The sequence below is a fragment of the Chlorocebus sabaeus genome, chromosome 13 (genome assembly GCF_047675955.1).
Source record: "Chlorocebus sabaeus isolate Y175 chromosome 13, mChlSab1.0.hap1, whole genome shotgun sequence".
Classification (NCBI taxonomy): Eukaryota; Metazoa; Chordata; class Mammalia; order Primates; family Cercopithecidae; genus Chlorocebus; species Chlorocebus sabaeus.
The window spans coordinates 61,115,237-61,135,079 of NC_132916.1; the positions used below are offsets into that span (position 1 = coordinate 61,115,237).

At 40.4% G+C, this 19,843-nt stretch overlaps 1 protein-coding gene across 3 annotated transcripts in view; it reads right to left on the minus strand.

Annotated features, from left to right (window-relative positions):
- MAP3K5 (mitogen-activated protein kinase kinase kinase 5) overlaps positions 1-19,843 on the minus strand; it is a 242,746-nt gene that overhangs the window by 42,475 nt on the left and 180,428 nt on the right. For all 3 annotated transcript variants that reach the window (XM_073022499.1, XM_073022497.1, XM_073022500.1), the window contains 6 exons: positions 14,870-14,997; positions 13,830-13,966; positions 11,990-12,095; positions 5,883-6,040; positions 2,222-2,399; positions 1,425-1,445 (listed from right to left, as the gene is read on the minus strand). In XM_073022499.1, the coding sequence (XP_072878600.1) occupies positions 1,425-1,445; positions 2,222-2,399; positions 5,883-6,040; positions 11,990-12,095; positions 13,830-13,966; positions 14,870-14,997 (728 nt within the window). The remainder of the gene's footprint in view (positions 1-1,424; positions 1,446-2,221; positions 2,400-5,882; positions 6,041-11,989; positions 12,096-13,829; positions 13,967-14,869; positions 14,998-19,843) is intronic.

Sequence of the window (19,843 nt, forward strand, 5' to 3'; positions counted from 1 at the left end):
ACCAAGCCTTGTGGAAGGGATAAAACAATCATGGACTAAACTTCCGGGCACAGCTCCAAGGCTCTTTTAGGATATTATTTTATTTTATTCTCAGAACCAAATCTGTGAAGTAGGTAATGTTACCAGCAAAGAATGACAGAAGAAATGTGCATGTCCATATTTAGAAAGTGGGTCAGTGGGATCAGAACCCACTTCTGTGTAATTCTGAAGTCAGTGTCCATTTTAGGATACCAGAAGCAGGCTGGTCAGAAGGTTGCCAAGTGCTGCATGGCTGACTTTGTGACAATGCAAGGCTGCCTTCCAGAGCCCAGGCTGTCTGTGGAGAAAAGAGGTACAAGGATGTGCCTTTCCTCTTCTGAGTTTCCCCAGATTCTCAGAATGGAAGACATGGAAGAAGAAAAAGTAGAGAGGCTGTACCCAGGAAACCCCAATTAACAGGCCTCTACTCTGGACTGATTGGCTTTGGGGCATCTGAGCAACCTGCAAAAACCTGCCCCTGCCCCTGGCCTGCAGAACCTATGCACAATGAACATTAAGCCCCCTGAACTCTTTGATCAACCACTCATCCAACTTAGGAAAATCCAACACCATGCTGTTCGTTTTTGTTTTGTTTTGTTTTGTTTTTTTGAGACAGGGTCTCGCTCTGTCACCCAGGCTGGAGTGCAATGGTATAATCACAGCTCACTGCAACCCCCACTGCACCAGGCTCAAGCGATCTTCCCACCTCAGCCTCCTGAGTAGCTGGGACCATAGGCATGCACCACCACACCCAGCTATTTTTTGGTATTTTTAGTAGAGATGGGGTCTCACCATATTGCCCAGGCTGGTATCGAATTCCTGAGCTCAAGCAATCCACCCACCTCAGCCTCCCAAAGTGATGAGATTATAGGAGTGAACCACCACACCCAGCCCCATGTTCTTTACTATTCTTTGAAATGCTTTAATGGATCTTCCTAGGGAAAATCTACCTTCTCTACCTTCCTAGTTATGATCCACAAATGCCAACGTTAGAAAACAAAGGCACAATAACTCCTGACCACGAAAAATACAATGTATCACCCCAAAGATGATAGAGGAAGGTATCCGGCGTTGATATTTTCCACAAGAAACACATTGGGTAGTCAACTGGCTCCTAGATAAGGAAGCATTTACTTAACTCAAATTGAAGATGTCAAAAACACAGTTACTATCTTGCTTTTAGGGAGAAAAAATTTAAGCCACCCCTACTCATGAAAGAGAAAGATGAGGGGTTTCCAAAGGAACAACCCAGGTAGGCTTGCAGCTGCACACATCCTTACAGTACTCCCCCAACCCCCACCAATGTAAGCCGGGAGCAGAGGATGAGGCTACTTGATGGGAAGTCTGGAGTTTATCACACGAGACACTAGGTCTCAGCTCAATGGGCAAAGTAAAAACAAACTCACCATTTGATCCAGCTGAAAGAGCTGTGGAAAGAAAAGCAAACAGCCATGAATAAGCACGTGCTGGGTTTGTTGTTAAACTGAGAAATCAACAAAAAGTGAATGCCTGAAATGGGATCAATGTCCTTTCCAAACATTCAATCTGCCCATTCTCATCCAATATAAACACCAAAAAAATGCCAAGAACAATTGGAACCTTTGCTTGTTTTTTTTTTTTTTCTGAGTTATAGACAATTATTGCAAAAATACAATGTACTTATATTTTTACACTGCTGTTTTATTTATAGCTGGCAATCTTTGTTCTCTTTCTTTTTCCTTCTTTCCTTTTTTTGAGGGTGTAATTATTCAGAAGTATATGCCCTAAGAGACAATAGGTATTTTCTACTGCCTAAAATTAAAAGAACCTATTACCTACAGAGCTTGGAAATTCAACAGCTCTATAATGGCTCTGTAGGCCCATTTGTGGTAATCTGGGGTTTCAGCTCCAAAAGGCTAAATTTAACCCCTCTTACACTTGAACCTTAGTATCCACAATGCTAGAGTGACATAGATGCTGACATACTAACTACCTACTAACTGTGTCACTGAAGACTACTATGTATGAGGTCCCAGCATTCGTGAAATTGATGGAACACAGCTCCCTGATGCTGCAACCAAATGCCTGAGGACACTGTGCTAATATTTACACCAATTTCCAGTGATATCCGTAAACAGGTTAGTTTACTTCCGGAAAATTCTTCCATCTTAAAAGCTTAGGATTTAGGGACTCAGACTATATCCTCTTCAATGCAATCACATACCTGAAAGCTTAGGTTGTGTCTTTTTCTTTTTGCTTGAAACTTTTAAAAACTCATCAACAAGCAAGTCGTTAGCACAGGCTCTCTTGTCAGGGTCTGGTTCAAAACATTTCAGGATGAATGCCTTGGCCTCTGCAGACATGGATTCTGGGATCTCAGGGTGGACTTTAAACATTCCCACCTAAGACATAAATATAAAAAGTGCAATGTGCCTTCTGAGTGAACACCTCAGCACCTGAACCCCAGCTTCCATAACTTGATGCCCCAATGCAACAAGATCTTTTATTATACAACACAAACTCATGGTTTTTCTCAAAGGGAGATGAGATGCGTTTGCTGTAGGTTATAGAAGATTGACAGAGTGCCTTAGTAACTTTACCAAGGCAGAATAATTAGTTGAAGACAGTAGACAGCACTACAGAGTAATAATTTAGTCTTTCAAAGCTTTAGAACATATTGGTACACTGGCACACAAAAAGAATCTTTATTTTTATTTATTTATTTTTGAGACAGGGTCTCACTCTGTCACCCAGGCTGGAATGCAGAGTGGTGCCATCTCAGCTCACTGCAGTCTCGACCTCCCAGGCTCAAGCGATTCTTTCATCTCAGCCTCCTGAGTAGCTCAGACTACAGGTGCACGCTACCACGCCTGGCTAATTTTTTATACTTTTTGCAGAGACAGGGTTTCGCCATGTTGCACATGCTGGTCCAAACTCCTGGGCTCAAGCGATCCACCCACCTCGGCCTCCCAGAGTGCTGGGATTACATCCATGACCCACCACGCTCAGCCACTGAGCTGAGACCACTGAGTTGCTCACAATAGCTAAGTGCTGGGCATTGTGCTGGGGTTTCTCCACTTATGAATCTCATCAAATCCTTCCAACAACCCAGTAGATTAAATATTTTCCTTGTTATACCAATGAGGAAAATAAGACTTAGAAAGGATGAGGTAACATGGTTAAGAAAAGAGGGATCTGGGATTTGAACCTGAACTGTTTGGATTAAAGCGTATGTTCTTTTCCCTATTACATGATTTGTGAATATTTTCCCTGTCTCAAATCACCTACATTAAAAGAGATATTTAAAAGCACTTTAAAATTAAACAAACCTATTTTTATAACAATTAGAATTTACTTCTTATTGCTGCTATTCTAAAAAAAATTAATGGTATTTTCATTTTTCAGTACAGAGCAAATTTTCAAAGGAAATTCTTTTGTTCTTATATAGCTTATATAAATTCATTGTAATATAAACAATACATAATTATTTGTAAGAATTATATAGCCTATACTATGTGTCAGACACAGTTCTAAGTGCTTGGTACATTTTACCTCATACACTCCTCAAAAAGCTCTTATTATATAGGTACTTTTTTTTTTTTTAAGATGGAGTCTCATTTTGTTGCCCAGGTTGGAGTGCAGTGGTGTGATCTTGATTCACTGCAACCTCCCCCTCCTGGGCTCAAGTGATTCTCCTGCCTCAGCCTCCCAAGTAGCTGGGATTACAGATGCCTGCCACCGTGACCCTCTATTTTTTTTTTTCTTTTTTAGTAGAGAGGAGGTTTCACCATGTTGGCCAGGCTGGTCTTGAACTCCCGACTCAGGTGATCTGCCTGCCTCGGCCTCCCAAAGTGCTGGGATTACAGGTGTGAGCCACCACGCTTGGCCAACAGGTACTATTTTTATCCTTATTTTATAGATGAGGAAACTGAGGCACAAGCAGTTTAAATAATTTGCTCAGTCTCAAATATCTTGACCATGCTGGAGCCTGGATTCAAACACTGTAAACTGGTGCCACAGTCTATGTCATGCCATCTCTCTAAGATAGCATCACTTCCTGTGCACAGCTTAGACTGGCCTAATGTGACAAAAAAAACATGGTGTAGTAATCACTGCATTCGTGAATTATAAAGCAGCATTTCAGATAAGTCCTAGACACTGGAGGAAACCTGAAAGACTGGCCAAGAAGAGAAAGACATCCACTCATGGCAAGAAAGGCACCTCTCTTGGCACCTGTCATTGCTCTTTGAGGTTTGGTCACACTACTCATTGTTATACCAGCAGTATCCTATCAGATTGTCTTCAAGCATAAAGCCAAGCTTTGCACAAAAGCAGAAGGTCTGTAACAACACATGGCCCCTCATAAGAGGCTACGCACAGATGGAATAAGGGCTAGAAACGTAGTCTGCAGTAGAGAGAGGAATAACAATTACCATCAAAAGTCCTTTCAGGCCAAATGCGTGGTTCACGCCTGTAATCCTGGCACTTTGGTAGGCCAAGGCAGGCGGAGGGCCTGAGTTCAGGAGTTTGAGACCAGCCTGGGCAACATGGTGAAACCCCATCTGTACTAAAATACAAAAAATTAGCTGGGTGTGGTGGTGTGCGCCTGCAATCCCAGCTACTCAGGAGGCTGAGGCATGAGAATTGCTTGAACTCGGGAGGCGGAGGTTGCAGTGAGCTGAGATCACGCCACTGCACTCCAGCCTGGGTGACAGATCGAGACACTTGTCTCCACAAAAAAAAAAAAAAAAAAGGTCCTCTGCCTCGGATACCACAGGAGAGCACAATAAATAAATAAATAAATTTTTTTTTTTTAAGTCTCTGCCTTAGAAAGTAGCAGACGTGTGAGTTTTACTACTTGGGAAGCATGTTTCCATTTCAAACTCCCTGTTGGCCTGGCAGTCTGGCAGGGGAAGACTGCAGGGATTCAAGACGCAGGTCATAGCCATGCTCAGTCCCCAGATCCCAAAATGCTGGCACTTGTGCTCTCATAAGCCTACTTCTATTATCAGATACCTCCTACTGCAAAAGGTGGGGCTTCTTCCTCCTCCCATAGGAGTTACTGATGGCCAAATTAACAAGCTAGAGGAGTAGGTATATGAGAATAAGATTGATTTACTTAAAATGGTAATTATGCTCTTTTTTAAAAAATGAAGCCTTCAAACTATTATGGTAGAGAAGTAAAGGAAATTATTAATTTTGATTTAATTCCTAAACAGATTAAAAAATGTTCTTATATCTTCCTCCATGGAAAATTTTCAGACTGTTTCCCAAAGGGCTTAAATCATCTTCAGTATAGTCATGTGTTATTTATACTGTGGTGTTAAAAGGTGGTCAGGCCGGGCGCGGTGGCTCAAGCCTGTAATCCCAGCACTTTGGGAGGCCGAGACGGGCGGATCACGAGATCAGGAGATCGAGACCATCCTGGCTAACACGGTGAAACCCCGTCTCTACTAAAAAAAATACAAAAAACTAGCCAGACGAGGTGGCGGGCGCCTGTAGTCCCAGCTACTTGGGAGGCTGAGGCAGGAGAACGGCGTGAACCTGGGAGGCGGAGCTTGCAGTGAGCTGAGATCCGGTCACTGCACTCCAGCCTGGGCGACAGAGCGAGACTCCGTCTCAAAAAACAAAAAAAAGGTGGTCAATGGAAGTTACACTGAATCTCACTTTATAGCTGAGAAAACTAAGGCACAGAGAGATCCACAGTGTGAAACACCAGCGCTGGCTCTAACTGAGAGAGACTCTTCTTGACCTTTAATGTGTTCTCAGTTCGTGTTTACTTAGCTCCCTTTATCTAAAAAAAATATGACACACACACACACACAGAACATCCAATAGCTATAAAAAGCTTTATCCATTTGTTTTTAAGAGAAATGAAGTGTGACCTTGAACATAGCTGCTTGTGGTTCTCCCAGTTCATAAAATGGGGGTTTTCCTGTGGCCATTTCGATGATCGTACAGCCCAGAGACCAGATGTCTGCTGCTTTTCCATAGCCTCTTGGTCCTTTATCTATTATTTCTGGTGCCATATACTGGAGGGTACCTGGAAACAATTTAAACACATTTCCATTTTAAAAAGATAAAACAGAAGGATATCTAATGACAGTTTCAATTTTTCTACAGGAATTAGATAACTGTAAAAACATGATTCAAGTCCTAATATATTTTGTGAGTTCCAGTTTACTCTGCTATTAATAAAAGTGGAAATAGCAGTTTTTATAATGGATTTCATCAGTGACATAAAACTACTTTGCCAATATTGTCTGGTTCTGAATAGGTACGCTCTCATTCCCTAGACAGTGGAGTATCAGTGAGGCATCATTTCATTGGGCCTCTTACAAACTTCTAACAATTAGTCTTTTGAGAACAATAACATCAGCACACATTTCTTCAAATGCACGAAGACTGTTATTATGTATACTTCTAATCTTTTCCAGAAAAGAATATAGTTCATTCATCCATTTCCTTAGCTCTATCTCTAGTTCTCAGTTCCTAAATTGAATGTTTTAGCTCTTCTGTTTTCATTCTTATTTCTTAATCATGACAGCATGAAGATTCTGAAAGCCATTGTGAAAATTAATGCAAATACATTCCTGGTGTGCCCTATTCTGTAATCCAAATATACATGACTCCTGCTGCTGTCTGTGGTCCATGGACTAACAGGTTTAAGAGATCAAAGACAGGCCATGAGCCATCCACACAGACACATCATCAGATACAGTGGCTAAGAATAAAATGAAGGCTGGGCGCGGTGGCTCACAAAGTGCTATAATCCCAGCACTTTGGGAGGCCCAGGCGGGCGGATCACGAGATCAGGAGTTTGAGACCAGCCTGGCCAACATGGTGAAACCCTGTCTCTACTAAAAATACAAAAATTAGCTAGGCATGGTAGTGGACGCCTGTAATTCCAGCTACTCAGGAGGCTGAGGCAGGAGAATCGCTTGAACCTGGGAGGCGGAGGTTGCAGTGAGCTGAGATCATGCTACTGCACTCCAGCCTGGGCAAAAGAGTGAGACTCTGTCTCAGAAAAAAAAAAAAAAAAAAAAAAAGAATAAAATGAAAAGGGAAGAGATTTAAGGTTGCATGGAATCAGACTGGTGGAGAGTGTGGCATAATGGAAAGAATTAAGTGGAGAGGGCCACGAGCCCTTAGTCTGCTTCTGGCCAAGTATATCCCAGGTAAACACACAACTACAATTACCTCATTAACCCAAATGAGAGGCTGGATTTGAACTTCGAATACCCCATAAAGTGGTCTCCCAAAGTCTAGCAATGAGTCAGAAGCATGAATAAAAACACATCACCACACACCCTGCTTCTGATATACAAATAATATAGTCAGCAAACAAGAACTCATCCAAGATGCCAGGCTGAATTACTTCAAATCATGAGGTGTTTGCCAAAAGAACTGCTTCAGTATTTTCTGATTCATAACCAAAGTGACAGACATTTTGATAAATACAGATGACACCTTTTAGGAATGCCTCATGCATGGTTTACAGGTGAAAACAATTATGTAAAATTCCTGCAAACTGTTCCTCTGAAAACCACTATCATAGGCGAGAAATGGACTGTTGTTTACAAAAATAAAAGTGTATCATTTTCGTTACGTATTGCCATCTTTCTAGGTTTATCCCGCAGACCTTATCACTGCATAGCGGTAGTTCACGTTCACATACAACTACACATGTCTGCTCTCAGAAAGCCTTTCACCTGGCCAAGGACAAGGCAACCATGCTCCCCAAAGACTCGCCCACCCTTACTACAAAATTGGTATGATTTCTCTTCATTTGTAGCTTTTCCCCAAGTGATAAATTTATGATTTAAATAAGCTCAAATAGTCTTTTAGAAAATGCGTTGAAGTCTACCACCCCCTTTGGTTGTATCGGGGCCTAGAGTAGAATTAATGAGAGAATTTAAGTTGCATTAATAGCTAAGTAGGAATTACAGCAGACCAAAATTTGGAAATTTTTAATTTTTAAACATCGTAAATTGCACAATTCAAGTAATGTCAACAACAAATTATGCAATATTTGATTCATCAGATAACATTTCAAAGAGCTCCATCTGCCAATTGTGTTTAATTATCCCCCATTGAGCAAGTGCCAGAAAAACAGGTTGAGTCATGTGTTCTTATCTGCTCCTCTTTTTACTCCACAAACACATGACACATAGTATTTTAAACAAAGCAATTTACGAAGCTGGATAATGAAGATGAGAGCCAACCTGAACGCTGGAGGAAAATCAGTGAGAGTATTTGCTCTAAAACTCATACCTCATGTATCTGCGTTCTAAAGTTTTTTTAAAAAATTGCTTTGAATTAGCTATTGTAGAATTTCTTTGCTGCCGCAACTACCCAGGGAGGTGGTACAGCTTAGTGGTTAATTAAACTCTAATGTCACATTTCATTCATTCATTCGTTCATTCATTCATTCATTCATTCAACAGATCTACATTGAGGGCCTACGATGGGCCAGGCACTGTTCTAGGCACTTAGAATACAGCAGTGGAGAAGACAGACAGAAATACCTGGACTTATGTTTTTGCAGTAGAAGTCAGATGATAAACTATCAGCACAGTATGTAAATTACACAGCATGTTAGAAAGTGATATATTATGACCAAAAAAATATAGACCTGAGTGAAGAGGATCAGCAGGAAGGCCGCCATGGTAAATAGGGTGTTCATGGTTGGTCTCACTGCAGAGGGGACATCTGCATTGAGACTGGAAGAAGGTAAGAAAGTTACCTGTGCAGACAGCTAGGGTAAGTGTGGTAGCAGCAGGAGGAAAAGCCCATGCAAAGGCTCTGTGGCAGGGCCCTGCCTGCTGTCATGGAGGAAATGCAGGAAGGTCCACGTTTCTGGCACAGAGTAAACAACAGAAGAAGAGTAGGAAATGAGGTCTGAAAGGGAACAGACGCCGAATCAGGTCAGAGCCTTGTCCCTCACTATAAGGGTTTTGATATTTGTTTATTATGAAAAAAAAAAAAAAAAAAAAGAAAGCCACTGAGGGCTCTGAACAATAGGACCGGGTTTGTTTCAGAGGGATCACTCTTGCTGCAGTGCTGAGAGTAGACAGTAGGGGGCAAAAGTGAAGCAGGAGCACAGCTGGGGAAGCCACGGAAAATGCAGGTGAGCGATGAGAGTGGCAGCGGCAGAGGCGTGAGAACCGGTCCAATGTTGGTCATGTTTTGAAGACAGAGCCAACAGGCTTCCTGGATGGACTGGGATGGAGTGTGAGAAAAGAGAAGCGCCCTGGATAACACTATGTCGGGAGTGGCTGCCAACTGAGACAGAAGAGTGTGCCGGGGACAGGTTTGGGAGAAGATAATTAATCCCTTTTGGCCTGTTAAGTCTCGCTTGAGTCTCAGCTCTATTACTAACTAGCTTTGTGACCTTGGGCAAGTTATTCAACCTCTTTGAACCTTCATTTTCTCACCACAAACTAGGATAATGATACCTAATGATTAAGGCTGATGTATGAATTTCAATAAAAAGTATGTAAACCACTTAGTGCAGAGTTAGGTATATAGTAAGCACTCCATAAATGGTGATTACTGCTGCATTTTCCCTCATCAAAATCACCAAGAGGTTATACAGACCAATTTATTGACAGAGTACCTGGGACTAAGCTCCTGGGACTCGATGACCACCAAGTTCATGTTTGAAGCCTATGATGTACAGGGCCCTTGGGACCAGTGCTGGGGACAGATCTATGCATGTTAGTGATGCACGTCACTCTTACGTGACACCAGTGGAAGAGGTCCACGCAAAGGGCTCTGTGAGGACTGCTTTCCTACAATTCCTTTGGAGATTTTACAAAAAAGGTGTTCCCCAGATTAGTAGCACAAGATATTGCGTTAACATCCTGTCCCACAAAGTGTGTGAAAGGAGGGATTTTCCTCTCAGAAGTTACTGAGTCTCGACAGCACTGAAATTGCCACTTGCCGAGTTAAGAGTATGAGGAAAGAAATGTAAAGACATTTGAAGTTATTAATAGGTCAGCACTTAGTTTTTTCAAAAAAATATATTCAAAATGTGTTAATTCTGTACCCTAAAATATCCATCGCCTTGAGGCGGGACCTGGGTCAGGGGTATTGCTGACTGAATGCTCTGGGGAAAAAACTTGACACAGAATGTCTCTTTCTCCTCCTACAGGAAGGCAGAGAGAAAGATGGACTAGAGCCAGAAGGCAAAAGCAAAGAGCAAACAGTAGATACAAAATCTGAGTTCTGGCTAGGCGTGGGGGCTCACACATGTAATCCCAGCACTTCGGGAGTCCAAGGCAGGTGGATCACTTGAGGTCAGGAGTTTGAGACCAGCCTGGGCAACATGGTGAAACCCTGTCTCTACCAAAAAAAACACAAAAAATTAGCCAGGCATGGAGGTGCGTGCCTATGGTCCCAGCTACTAGGGAGGCTGAGGTAGGAGAATCACTTAAATCCAGGGTGGGAGAGGTCACAGTGAGCAGAGATTACACTACCATACCTCAGCCTGGGTTACAGAGCGAGACCCCATCTCAAAAGAAAAAACAAGAACAAAAAAACTGGGTTTTGCCAGGCATGACATCCTAGATACCTAGGAGCCTGCAGTGGGTGGACTGCTTAAACCCAGGAGTTCAAGCCTGGGCAACAGAGCAAGACCCAGTCTCAAAAAAAACAAAAACAAAAACAAAAAACCAATCTGAGTTCTATCCAGTAAACACTGCTGTGACTTCTGACTGCAATGTCACTTCTCTCCCAGGAAATTTTCTCGTCTGCAAAATGGAGGTACTTCCACCTACCTCACAGAATTGAGATGGGGCCATGTTGCTTCATATTAGACCAAAGATTATTCATGATCTTTTTCTCTTCCCTTCCCTTCCTCTTTTTTTTAGGGGGGGGGGGCCTAAATGTCTCTCTATAAGAAGAAGAACTTAACACTTCATGAGAATCAGCATGATGGAGTGATAAGAACTAAGAGTGGAGATCAGGTTTGAAATCTTACACACCCTCCCTATAACCGTTGGGCAGTCATGAATCTCTTGAGTCTGAGCTTCCTCTTGGCTACTGTTACCTTTTTGGAAATCACTTGGTCTCCACCCTCGCAGTACTTTCCACCAGAGGCAGGTCAGTGGCTGCACTGCCTAACTTCTCAGGAAAGCTCTCTCCCTCCCTTCTTCTGAGTCGGTGAGTCACTTCCTCTTTCTGAATTGAAATCCTAGGTTATTTATATTGTGGAGTAGGGGAGTCAGCCACAGAGAGTAAACAGTAAAAGAGGGAATTTATCGTCCAAATGGGAAGCGATTAGGGTATGAGTAAGAATCACAGAGAGGTTGGGCCAAGGAAATGTTTAATTAAAAAAAAAAAAAAAAAGTCTTGCTAGAGTTATTGTAGGCCAACCAGGAAAGAAGTAATTACGTGAAAAGAAAAACAAATAACAAGTTGAAAATTAAAAAAAAAAAAATCTTCAGTAGCAGTAAGCAGGAGACTAACTAAGCAAGTCATATACATACAGGAAGAGAAAAGGGCCAAATCAAATTCTGTAACACATAACAACATTGGCCAGGCGCGGTGGCTTACACCTGTAATCCCAACACTTTTGGAGACCACAGGTGTGTCACTTGAGCCCAGGAGTTTGAGACCAGCCTGGGCAACATGGTGAAACCTTGTCTCCATCAAAAATACAAAAAAATTAGCTGGGCATGGTGGCGCATGCCTGTAGTCCCAGCTACTCAGGAGGCTGAGGTGGGAGGATTGCTTGAGCCTGGGAGTTTAAGGCTGCAGTGATAGGTGATAACACTACTGCATTCCAGCCTAGGTGACAGGGCAAGACCCTGTCTCAAAAAAAAAAAAAAAAAAAAAAAAAAAAAAGAAAAGAAAGAAAGAAAAGAGAAAAGATATCAACATTACTGTGTGTGAGAACACCAACTGAATTTCTCTCTCACATTATGCTCAAACTCAGCAATTATTTCTTTAATTACATAAGATCTGTATCATCATTGCAAAAACATACCAGTAAAAGTTTCAGTACAGGGGTTTATGCCAGCAAGCCTCTTTGATGTCCCGAAGTCAGAGATCTTGAGAACACCACTGTAGGTATTAATCAACACATTGTCACCCTAGAGAACAGAGGACTTTAATCACAAATGTTATCTTTCTTCAGATACTGTCTATTGTTGACTTGGTAAGTCCAATTTAAAAAAAAAAAGGTGTCCTTACAGTAACCAACAACATAATTCTGTATTCTTCATTAATAGTTTATCTCAATAGTGAATTCTTGACACTGTTTTTTGTTTACATATTATCAGTTTAAGACCAACCGCCTTTGCAAAAATTGTAACAGTGAGAAAATTATGACAGTAAAAGAGAACTGATCTAACCACCACCATCTTGCCTTAAATTTCCAAACTGCCCTTGGTCATTCCAGGGTGTAGACCAAGCTCACTTGGAGAAATTTAATTTATAATTTATAGTTTAGATGATAATAGCCCTTCCCCAGAACTAAACCATCTTTGTAAAACTAACGAAAGGCCACCAGGTTAAGAGGATGAGAGGGGCCTAAAGTCCACTAAGATGTAGGCATAGCCAAATGATTATCAGCCCACTATTCTGGGGGGTCACAAGATTTGCAACTTCTCCAATTGTTCCTATAATTGACATCACTATTATAGAACCAAAGACTGGCCTTTTGAGATGTCTTTATAGGCTTCTCTATTTCTGACTCTCAGATGGCATCACCCAGACCTGTGACTCTGGACTCAGCCAGTCCTGTGGCCCCCACCCAGAACTGGACTCAGCACACAAGAACTATTTTCCACACGTCTATAATTGCATCCCCAACCACCCAGACCCTGGCCCCCTGCTCACCAAACTATCTTTGGAAAACCTTAGCCTCTAAATTTTTGGAGCAGCTGATTTGAATAATTATAAAATCTAGTATCTTGTTTGGCCATCTCTATGTGTATTAAACTCTCAGTTGCAATTCTTACATCTTGAGAAATCAGCTCTATCTGGTCAGTGGGCAACAGGAACTCATTGGGCGGTTATAAGTTCTTCATAATCTGTTACTCAGATCACAAGATCAAATATAATTCCTAACTGGTTAGAGCTTGTTGCTATTTACAGATATATAATGATGTATGTATAATTAAATTATGATTTTCATAACTTTCCAGTTACTTTATTTTCTTTTCTATGTTTCTTTACTTCTTTTCCTGGAATATGTAGAGACATGATAGATAAATGGGCATTTTGGTTGATTTTAGGGTAGTAATATTAACTTATTTTCAATAGTCCAGACTTTGTAAAAAATGTATTAGTTCTGAATTTTCTTTTTAAAAAGAGAATGTAAAGTTATTATTTTAGCTTATTTTAGAGAATCTATACCTTATAATTATAGTTCAATCAATGAATATGTGGTACTTGTGAGAAAAGGGAATTTTTTTTTCTTCTAACTATTCATTTATTGATTCAATAAGTATTTACTGAGTAGCTATTATGGACAAGGATACAAAGATTAACCAGCCTGTAAGTTCCTCAGGACCAGGGGCCATCTCCCGTTTAACTTTAGACAGCTGCATCCCACACCACAGAGTTCCTAGGAAACATTGTGTAGTGGGAGCACAATCTTGTTGGCTGAACACAGTTAAGCAGTTTGTTCTTTGAGCAAAAGCATTAAGACATGAACATAAAGAACTGATTCAGGGGTAAACGATTTCTTATATTTCAGCTGTTTCTAAGATTTACTTATTCACCATTCTAAATTAATACTCATAACACAATATGACTTTTGCAAGTAAAATAATAACCCAGCAAAGAAAGAACTCATGAAAATGAATGCTGGTGCACCTTACCTTTATGTCGCGGTGAACTATCTGATTGTCATGGAGATATTTTAATCCTTCCAGTATTTGCTTTGTATAAAAGCCAATTGTTTGCTCATTATCTTTTAATGGACCCCATTTGGAACGAAGGAGAGCAGAAAGACTTCCTGTAAAGTAGGGATAAATAGTAAATAAATCCTCATTCAAATGAGCTCTTTAAAGTGTATTAATAATGTAACAGCACTTTAAGCTAACATTCATTGGTTCTTCACAGTGGCCCAGGAGCTGTACTAGATATTGGGCTCAAACATGAATTTGCAAATATCCCTACTCTAAAGATGATTGCTATCAAATATGTCTAAGTAAAAGGCCAATGTCTACTGCTAACTTTAATTCAAGTCATGATGATTGATCCTGAAATGGTTTCCATATTTATGTATTGTCTCTGTGAAATTACATAATTCACTTGTAAAGCTTCTGGAACTTTAAATTATTTAAGCCTTATTATTATATGAGGAATGTGACTTTGTGGCCTGAGTCATGTAGCATTCGGTTGTAACTTCTGAGTCCGCGATTATAGGCTAAATCTCTTCCGCATTTTTGTCCTGTAAATGATTGGGAAAGACTGAATAGTGCCAAAGAAAAGATCCCTTGAGACCATTACCCCTCCTTATGGAATATTAAAATAATATGCCTTGGAATATAAAGCTGTAACCACTTAAATGTAATGACCTTGTGTAGAAGATGTTGCCACCCCGTTAGTCTTCGGCCTATATAAGTGAAACATGAACTTGCTCACTTTGGAACACTGGCCCATTCTTTTGGAGTCTGTGTTTCCTGGGTGGCTATCCTCAAGCTTTGCACCAGAATAAACTCTATACATTAGGATGTTTTCTAAATCTCATCATTTATGGTTGACATCTCCTAACAAACTGGAGGTAATGTCACATGTCCAATTTTTCTCTCAGTTTAGACAGATGAAGACCTGTACTCTAGTAAATCCCATTCAAGTTTACTCCCCTTCAAGGCTCTAAAAATTCACACTTTTTAAAGAAAGACATATCTCTTACCTCCAGGGACCTGCTCCATGAAGATTTTAATGAAACCATTCTCACTGAAAGAGCCCAGATACTGGACAATATTTTTGTGCTTCAGGTGCTTATGCAATGCTATTTCTTCATGCAGGGGCTGAGAGTATCTAAAAGACATGCAATTGTCAATGAGTTAATTATGTAGCCAGACTTTACTGTATAAATTTAAACAATACAAATGGAAAATGTCAGCCAAATATATGTCCATATGTGAAACCAAAATGACCATTTAAGGCCTTTATTTCTCCTAAGGTAAATTCTATGAGGTTGAAGGTGTGGTAGGATTTGAGGGGAAATGTGTCAGGTACTAAGCCAGTTGTATATGTTAATTCATTTCCATGAGAAGGTAGTGTTGGTATGCCCATTTTACAGATGAGGAAACTGATTCACAGAGAGGATGACTGACTTGCCCAAGATCCCAAAGCTAGTAAGTGACAGAGCTAAGATTCAAACCCAGGAGAACTGAAATCGTCCACACAGTTTACTCTCCATATTAACATATTAACATTAACATGACTTTCTATTCCACTGGCCTCATCAACACAACTTTATTATTGACTATAAAACTTTACTATCACAATTTACTAATAATCAGGAGACTCTTGCCCAGGAAGACAAAACTTGCAAATAACTTTAATGTACATTCCAGAACTTCCTGAAAGGCCCGTCAATTCTTCAACAGCAAACATAAAACCACTCATAGGTCAAATCTCTTTGAGCCCCTTGCATCAAAATCTTCACCTTACTGTGTCCACTAATTCTATTATATCATGATTTTTACCTAATCCTCATGAAGCCTCCACATTGAAAGTGTGACTTCAAAATTATGTACTTGATATATGTTGCTGATTCAAATTATGAAAGTTATTTTATATTTCTGGAGCAGAACAACACTTTTGATGATTATTGGAAGTACTGTAAAGCTTTATAGACTCTTAAGCACCCTGAATTTAATGTAGCCCTAATGTAATTATTTTACTGCTTGCCAAAGAACATAATTTCAGCAAATTGAGTTTTAAAAATCAAATTGGCTTTTATTCATGATTCATGAGCCAGGCAGTATCCAATCCAAATAGGAGGTCCACTGGGCATGGCAGAACAGTGGGTTTTCTTTTGTAAGGTAGCTTGAGCAGGAACAGAAACAACACAGAACAAAAGCCAAGTGGTTAATGTTAGTTAGTTCAGGTTACTTCCCTTGCAGGGGTTAAAGCAGAGGGGACTTCCTTATCATGCCAGCTCAGGTTGGCTGGGTGCCTTTTGATCAGTCCCTGTGACTCTGTTTTGTTTTTGTTTTTTGAAAATTGGCCTGTTTGATAATTTGGCTATCATCTCTCTCCTGATTTTTCAGAAGGCCAGATCTTACAAGTGAACTGCTTAGTTTTGGTTTGGTGATGTGGAATCCTAGCATGGTTCCACAGGCTGGTCTGCTGGAGCCTAGTGCAGGAGCTCAGTCCAAATCTGTAGCCTCAAATTTTACTTAAGAAGCTAAATATTGTAGGGTGTCAGCAACAATAAATACAGACTCAAAGGAATTCCTCTCTCTCTCTCTCTCTCTCTCTCTCTGTCTATATATATATATATATATAAAATCTAAATCGAATATATATATCTCCTATAATGGAGGCTACCAGTGTGAAATACACTAATAATGCACATTAGTGCAAACCTGATGTCTCACACTTGCTTCAGTCCTACATATAGGAAATCCTTAGATCTTACACTGACAAATCCATTGGTTAATATTGAATAATGCTATTTTCAATAAGCTTTTTAGAGTAAGTGCTATAGCTAAAGCAATTAGTTTATAAAAATTTAAATTCACTTAATTTAAATTAATTTTTATTATCTGTGTAATATTTCCAGAAAGCAGCCAACAGCAATAAAAACAACAAAATACTTGCATTTTAGATCGATTATTCTTTTTTTCTTTAGAATTGCTTTAGGAACTATGAAGGGCAGGTATTAAAATGAGCACTTTAATAGTATACCAGTTAGAGATAGCAACAACATTTTGATAATTGCTTGAGTGAGATAACACCAGAAATACCAATATACAGTGTTACCAATAAGATATTTAGGTAATGACTCTCAACTATAAGGGTATTTACAAGTTGCTTCTTCCATGAGGGTTAAAACACTTTGATGTTAGTTCATACCTTCTCTCTCTTTTTTTTTTTTTTTTGGAGATGGAGTTTCACTCTTGTCGCCCAGGCTGGGATGCAGTGGCGCAATCTCAGCTCACTGCAACCTCTGCCTCCCAAGTTCAAGCGATTCTCCTTCCTCAGCCTCCCAAGTAGCTGGGATTACAGGCGGCTGCGACCACACCTGGCTAATTTTTGCATTTTTAGTTGAAATGGAGTTTCAACATGTTGGCCAGGCTAGTCTTGAACTCCTGACCACAGGTGATCTGCCCACCTCAGCCTCCCAAAGGGCTGGAATTACAGGCGTGAGTCAACAAACCTGGCTCACAACTGCTATTGATATGGATTAGTGGCAAATACTGTGCCTCTGTATTCTACAGAGTTAAGAGATAAAGAAAAATCTGAAACAACCAACTAACTCAGATGATGATGATGATGACGATGATGATTATTTAAGACAGGGTCACTCTCTGTCACCCAGGCTGGAATGCAGTGGCACGATTACAGCTCACTGCACCCTCAGCCTCCCAGGCTCAAGCAATGCTCCCATTTCAGCCTCCCGAGTAGCTGTGACTACAGGTGTGCACCACCATGCCCAGCTAATATTTGTATTTTTTGTTTCACCATGTGGCCCAGGCTAATCTCAAACTCCTGAGTTCAAGTGATCTGCCAGCCTTAGCCTCCCAAAGTGCTGAGATTACAGGCATGCACCACCATACTGGGTCCTCAGTTAATTATTAATCATAAGGCTCCCACCTTCTGATTCTCTACTGAAAATCAAAACATCAATGCTTAAACTTAAGATCCTGGAGAAGCAATATCCTTACCTTATTACTTAAACTAAGGAGATAGGTCAAAATTTGCAATAATGGTCAGAATCCAACCTAGCTAAGGACAAGTACTCTTCTCCAATATAGAAAATAGTACAAACACCCAGCATTTTCACTAAGTGTAAGTGCCAAGCATTAAACAAGGATGGAATTATAATTTGTTCACATCAACAAATTAGTCTTGTCTATGAGAATTATAAGAAAATCATATTTCTTCTCAATTACCTGTAACAAAGAAAGAAGAAATGGACTAGATAATCAGAGATACTTATATATTTGGTTTTGACAAAACTATTAATCCATAGGTATCTCCAGACACTCCCTTTGAGTCAAATCCCCACTGCTAACCATCTAGACCAGTGGTTGCCAACCTTAACTGGATATTTACATTTCCTAAAGGGCTTCTAATTTCCAGGACCACCCTAGGATTTTTGGAAGTAGAGCTTGAGCATCAGTATTTTTAAAAGCTCCCCTGTTGTCTCTCATATACAGCTGGGTGAAAAATGACATAGAAATAACCAGTCCATGGCAGGGTGCAGTGGTTCACTCCTGTAATCCCAGAACTTTGGGAGGCCAAGGTGGGTAGATCACTTGAGGTCAGGAGTTCAAGACCAGCCTGTCCACATGGTGAAACCCTGTCTCTACTAAAAATATAAAAATTAGCTGGGCGTAGTGGCAGGTGCCTGTAATCCCAGTTACTTGGGAGGCTGAGGCAGAAGAATCACTTGAACTCAGGAGGCAGAGGTTGCAGTGAGCCGAGATTACACCACTGCACCCCAGCCTGGGCGACAGAACGAAACTCCATCTCAAAAATAAAATAAATAAAATAAAATAAAAATAACCAGTTCAGGATATGTAGAATATCAGAAGAGAAAGCCAACCTGAGATTAACAACTAGTTGGGGGTAGATGATGAGAACATACTAAATCTACCTCTTCTCTCTTACAACCACTTTCATTCTCTAACAAAGTGGTTTTCGAACATGAAGGAAACAGAGGAGAAATTGTTTCCGTTGCTCTGATCCTTCTTTACAGATGGGAGTTTAGTGTACAGAGGTTGTATCATGCATTATTCACATCACACTACTTATCCTTTGTAATTATCCTTTGTAACTGTAACTGCTATCTTTTTCAACAGAACGTCCACACCCCTCCAGGTCACATGGATAGAAACAACTTTGGTTGCTGTATCTTCACAATAATAGACTTGTCAGCAATCTCTTTATATTGTTAATAAGAAGATGCCCTGCACCAGCTGTTCAAGGTAAGGGCTTGTCATGCGCAAATCACATATACCAACTGCATTGTTACAGAACAGGAGCTGAAACATCTTGTTGGTATTGGTGTGCTTTGTGTGTGTATAGCAAAGTGAGTTTCTTCCAAGTATCCACCTAAATCCATCATGAGGGGAAAAGAGAGGAGCTGTGGCTAAAGGTTAGTGAATTTGGCTGCAGCAATTTGATAGCGATGACCTCGTTAAATTTCATATTGTTTCAAATCTATACTATCTATATACATGATCCTTAAGAACCTGTAGAACTAAAAGAAAAATTTTAAGATGACAACTTTATATATATTACCTAGGTATTTAATGAGTAATTTCTACTGCTGTTTCATAAGAATCCGTAATCATGTCTCATGAATTAACTAGAGGAAATGCTGGAACAACACCAAACAAATATGAAATTGAATGAAACTACACAAGCGGCAGGCAGCAACAGCTGTTTGCTTACCTAATATCTATTCCTCCCTCTTTCTATGATTTTGTTTGGAGAAACAAATGGCTGGCTAAAACCGGAGTTCCTAGTTCCTTGTAGGTAAGGGTAGGCATTTTGGGCGAGTACAACAGAGGGTAAAGTATACTGGGCAGTTCTGGGAAGCTCTGTTTTCCTTTTCCTTCTGGAATGACATATGGAGCCTGGAGGCAGCGTGAAAGTCACGCACTAAGGATAAAGAACCGGGATCGGGCACAGTGCTTGCATG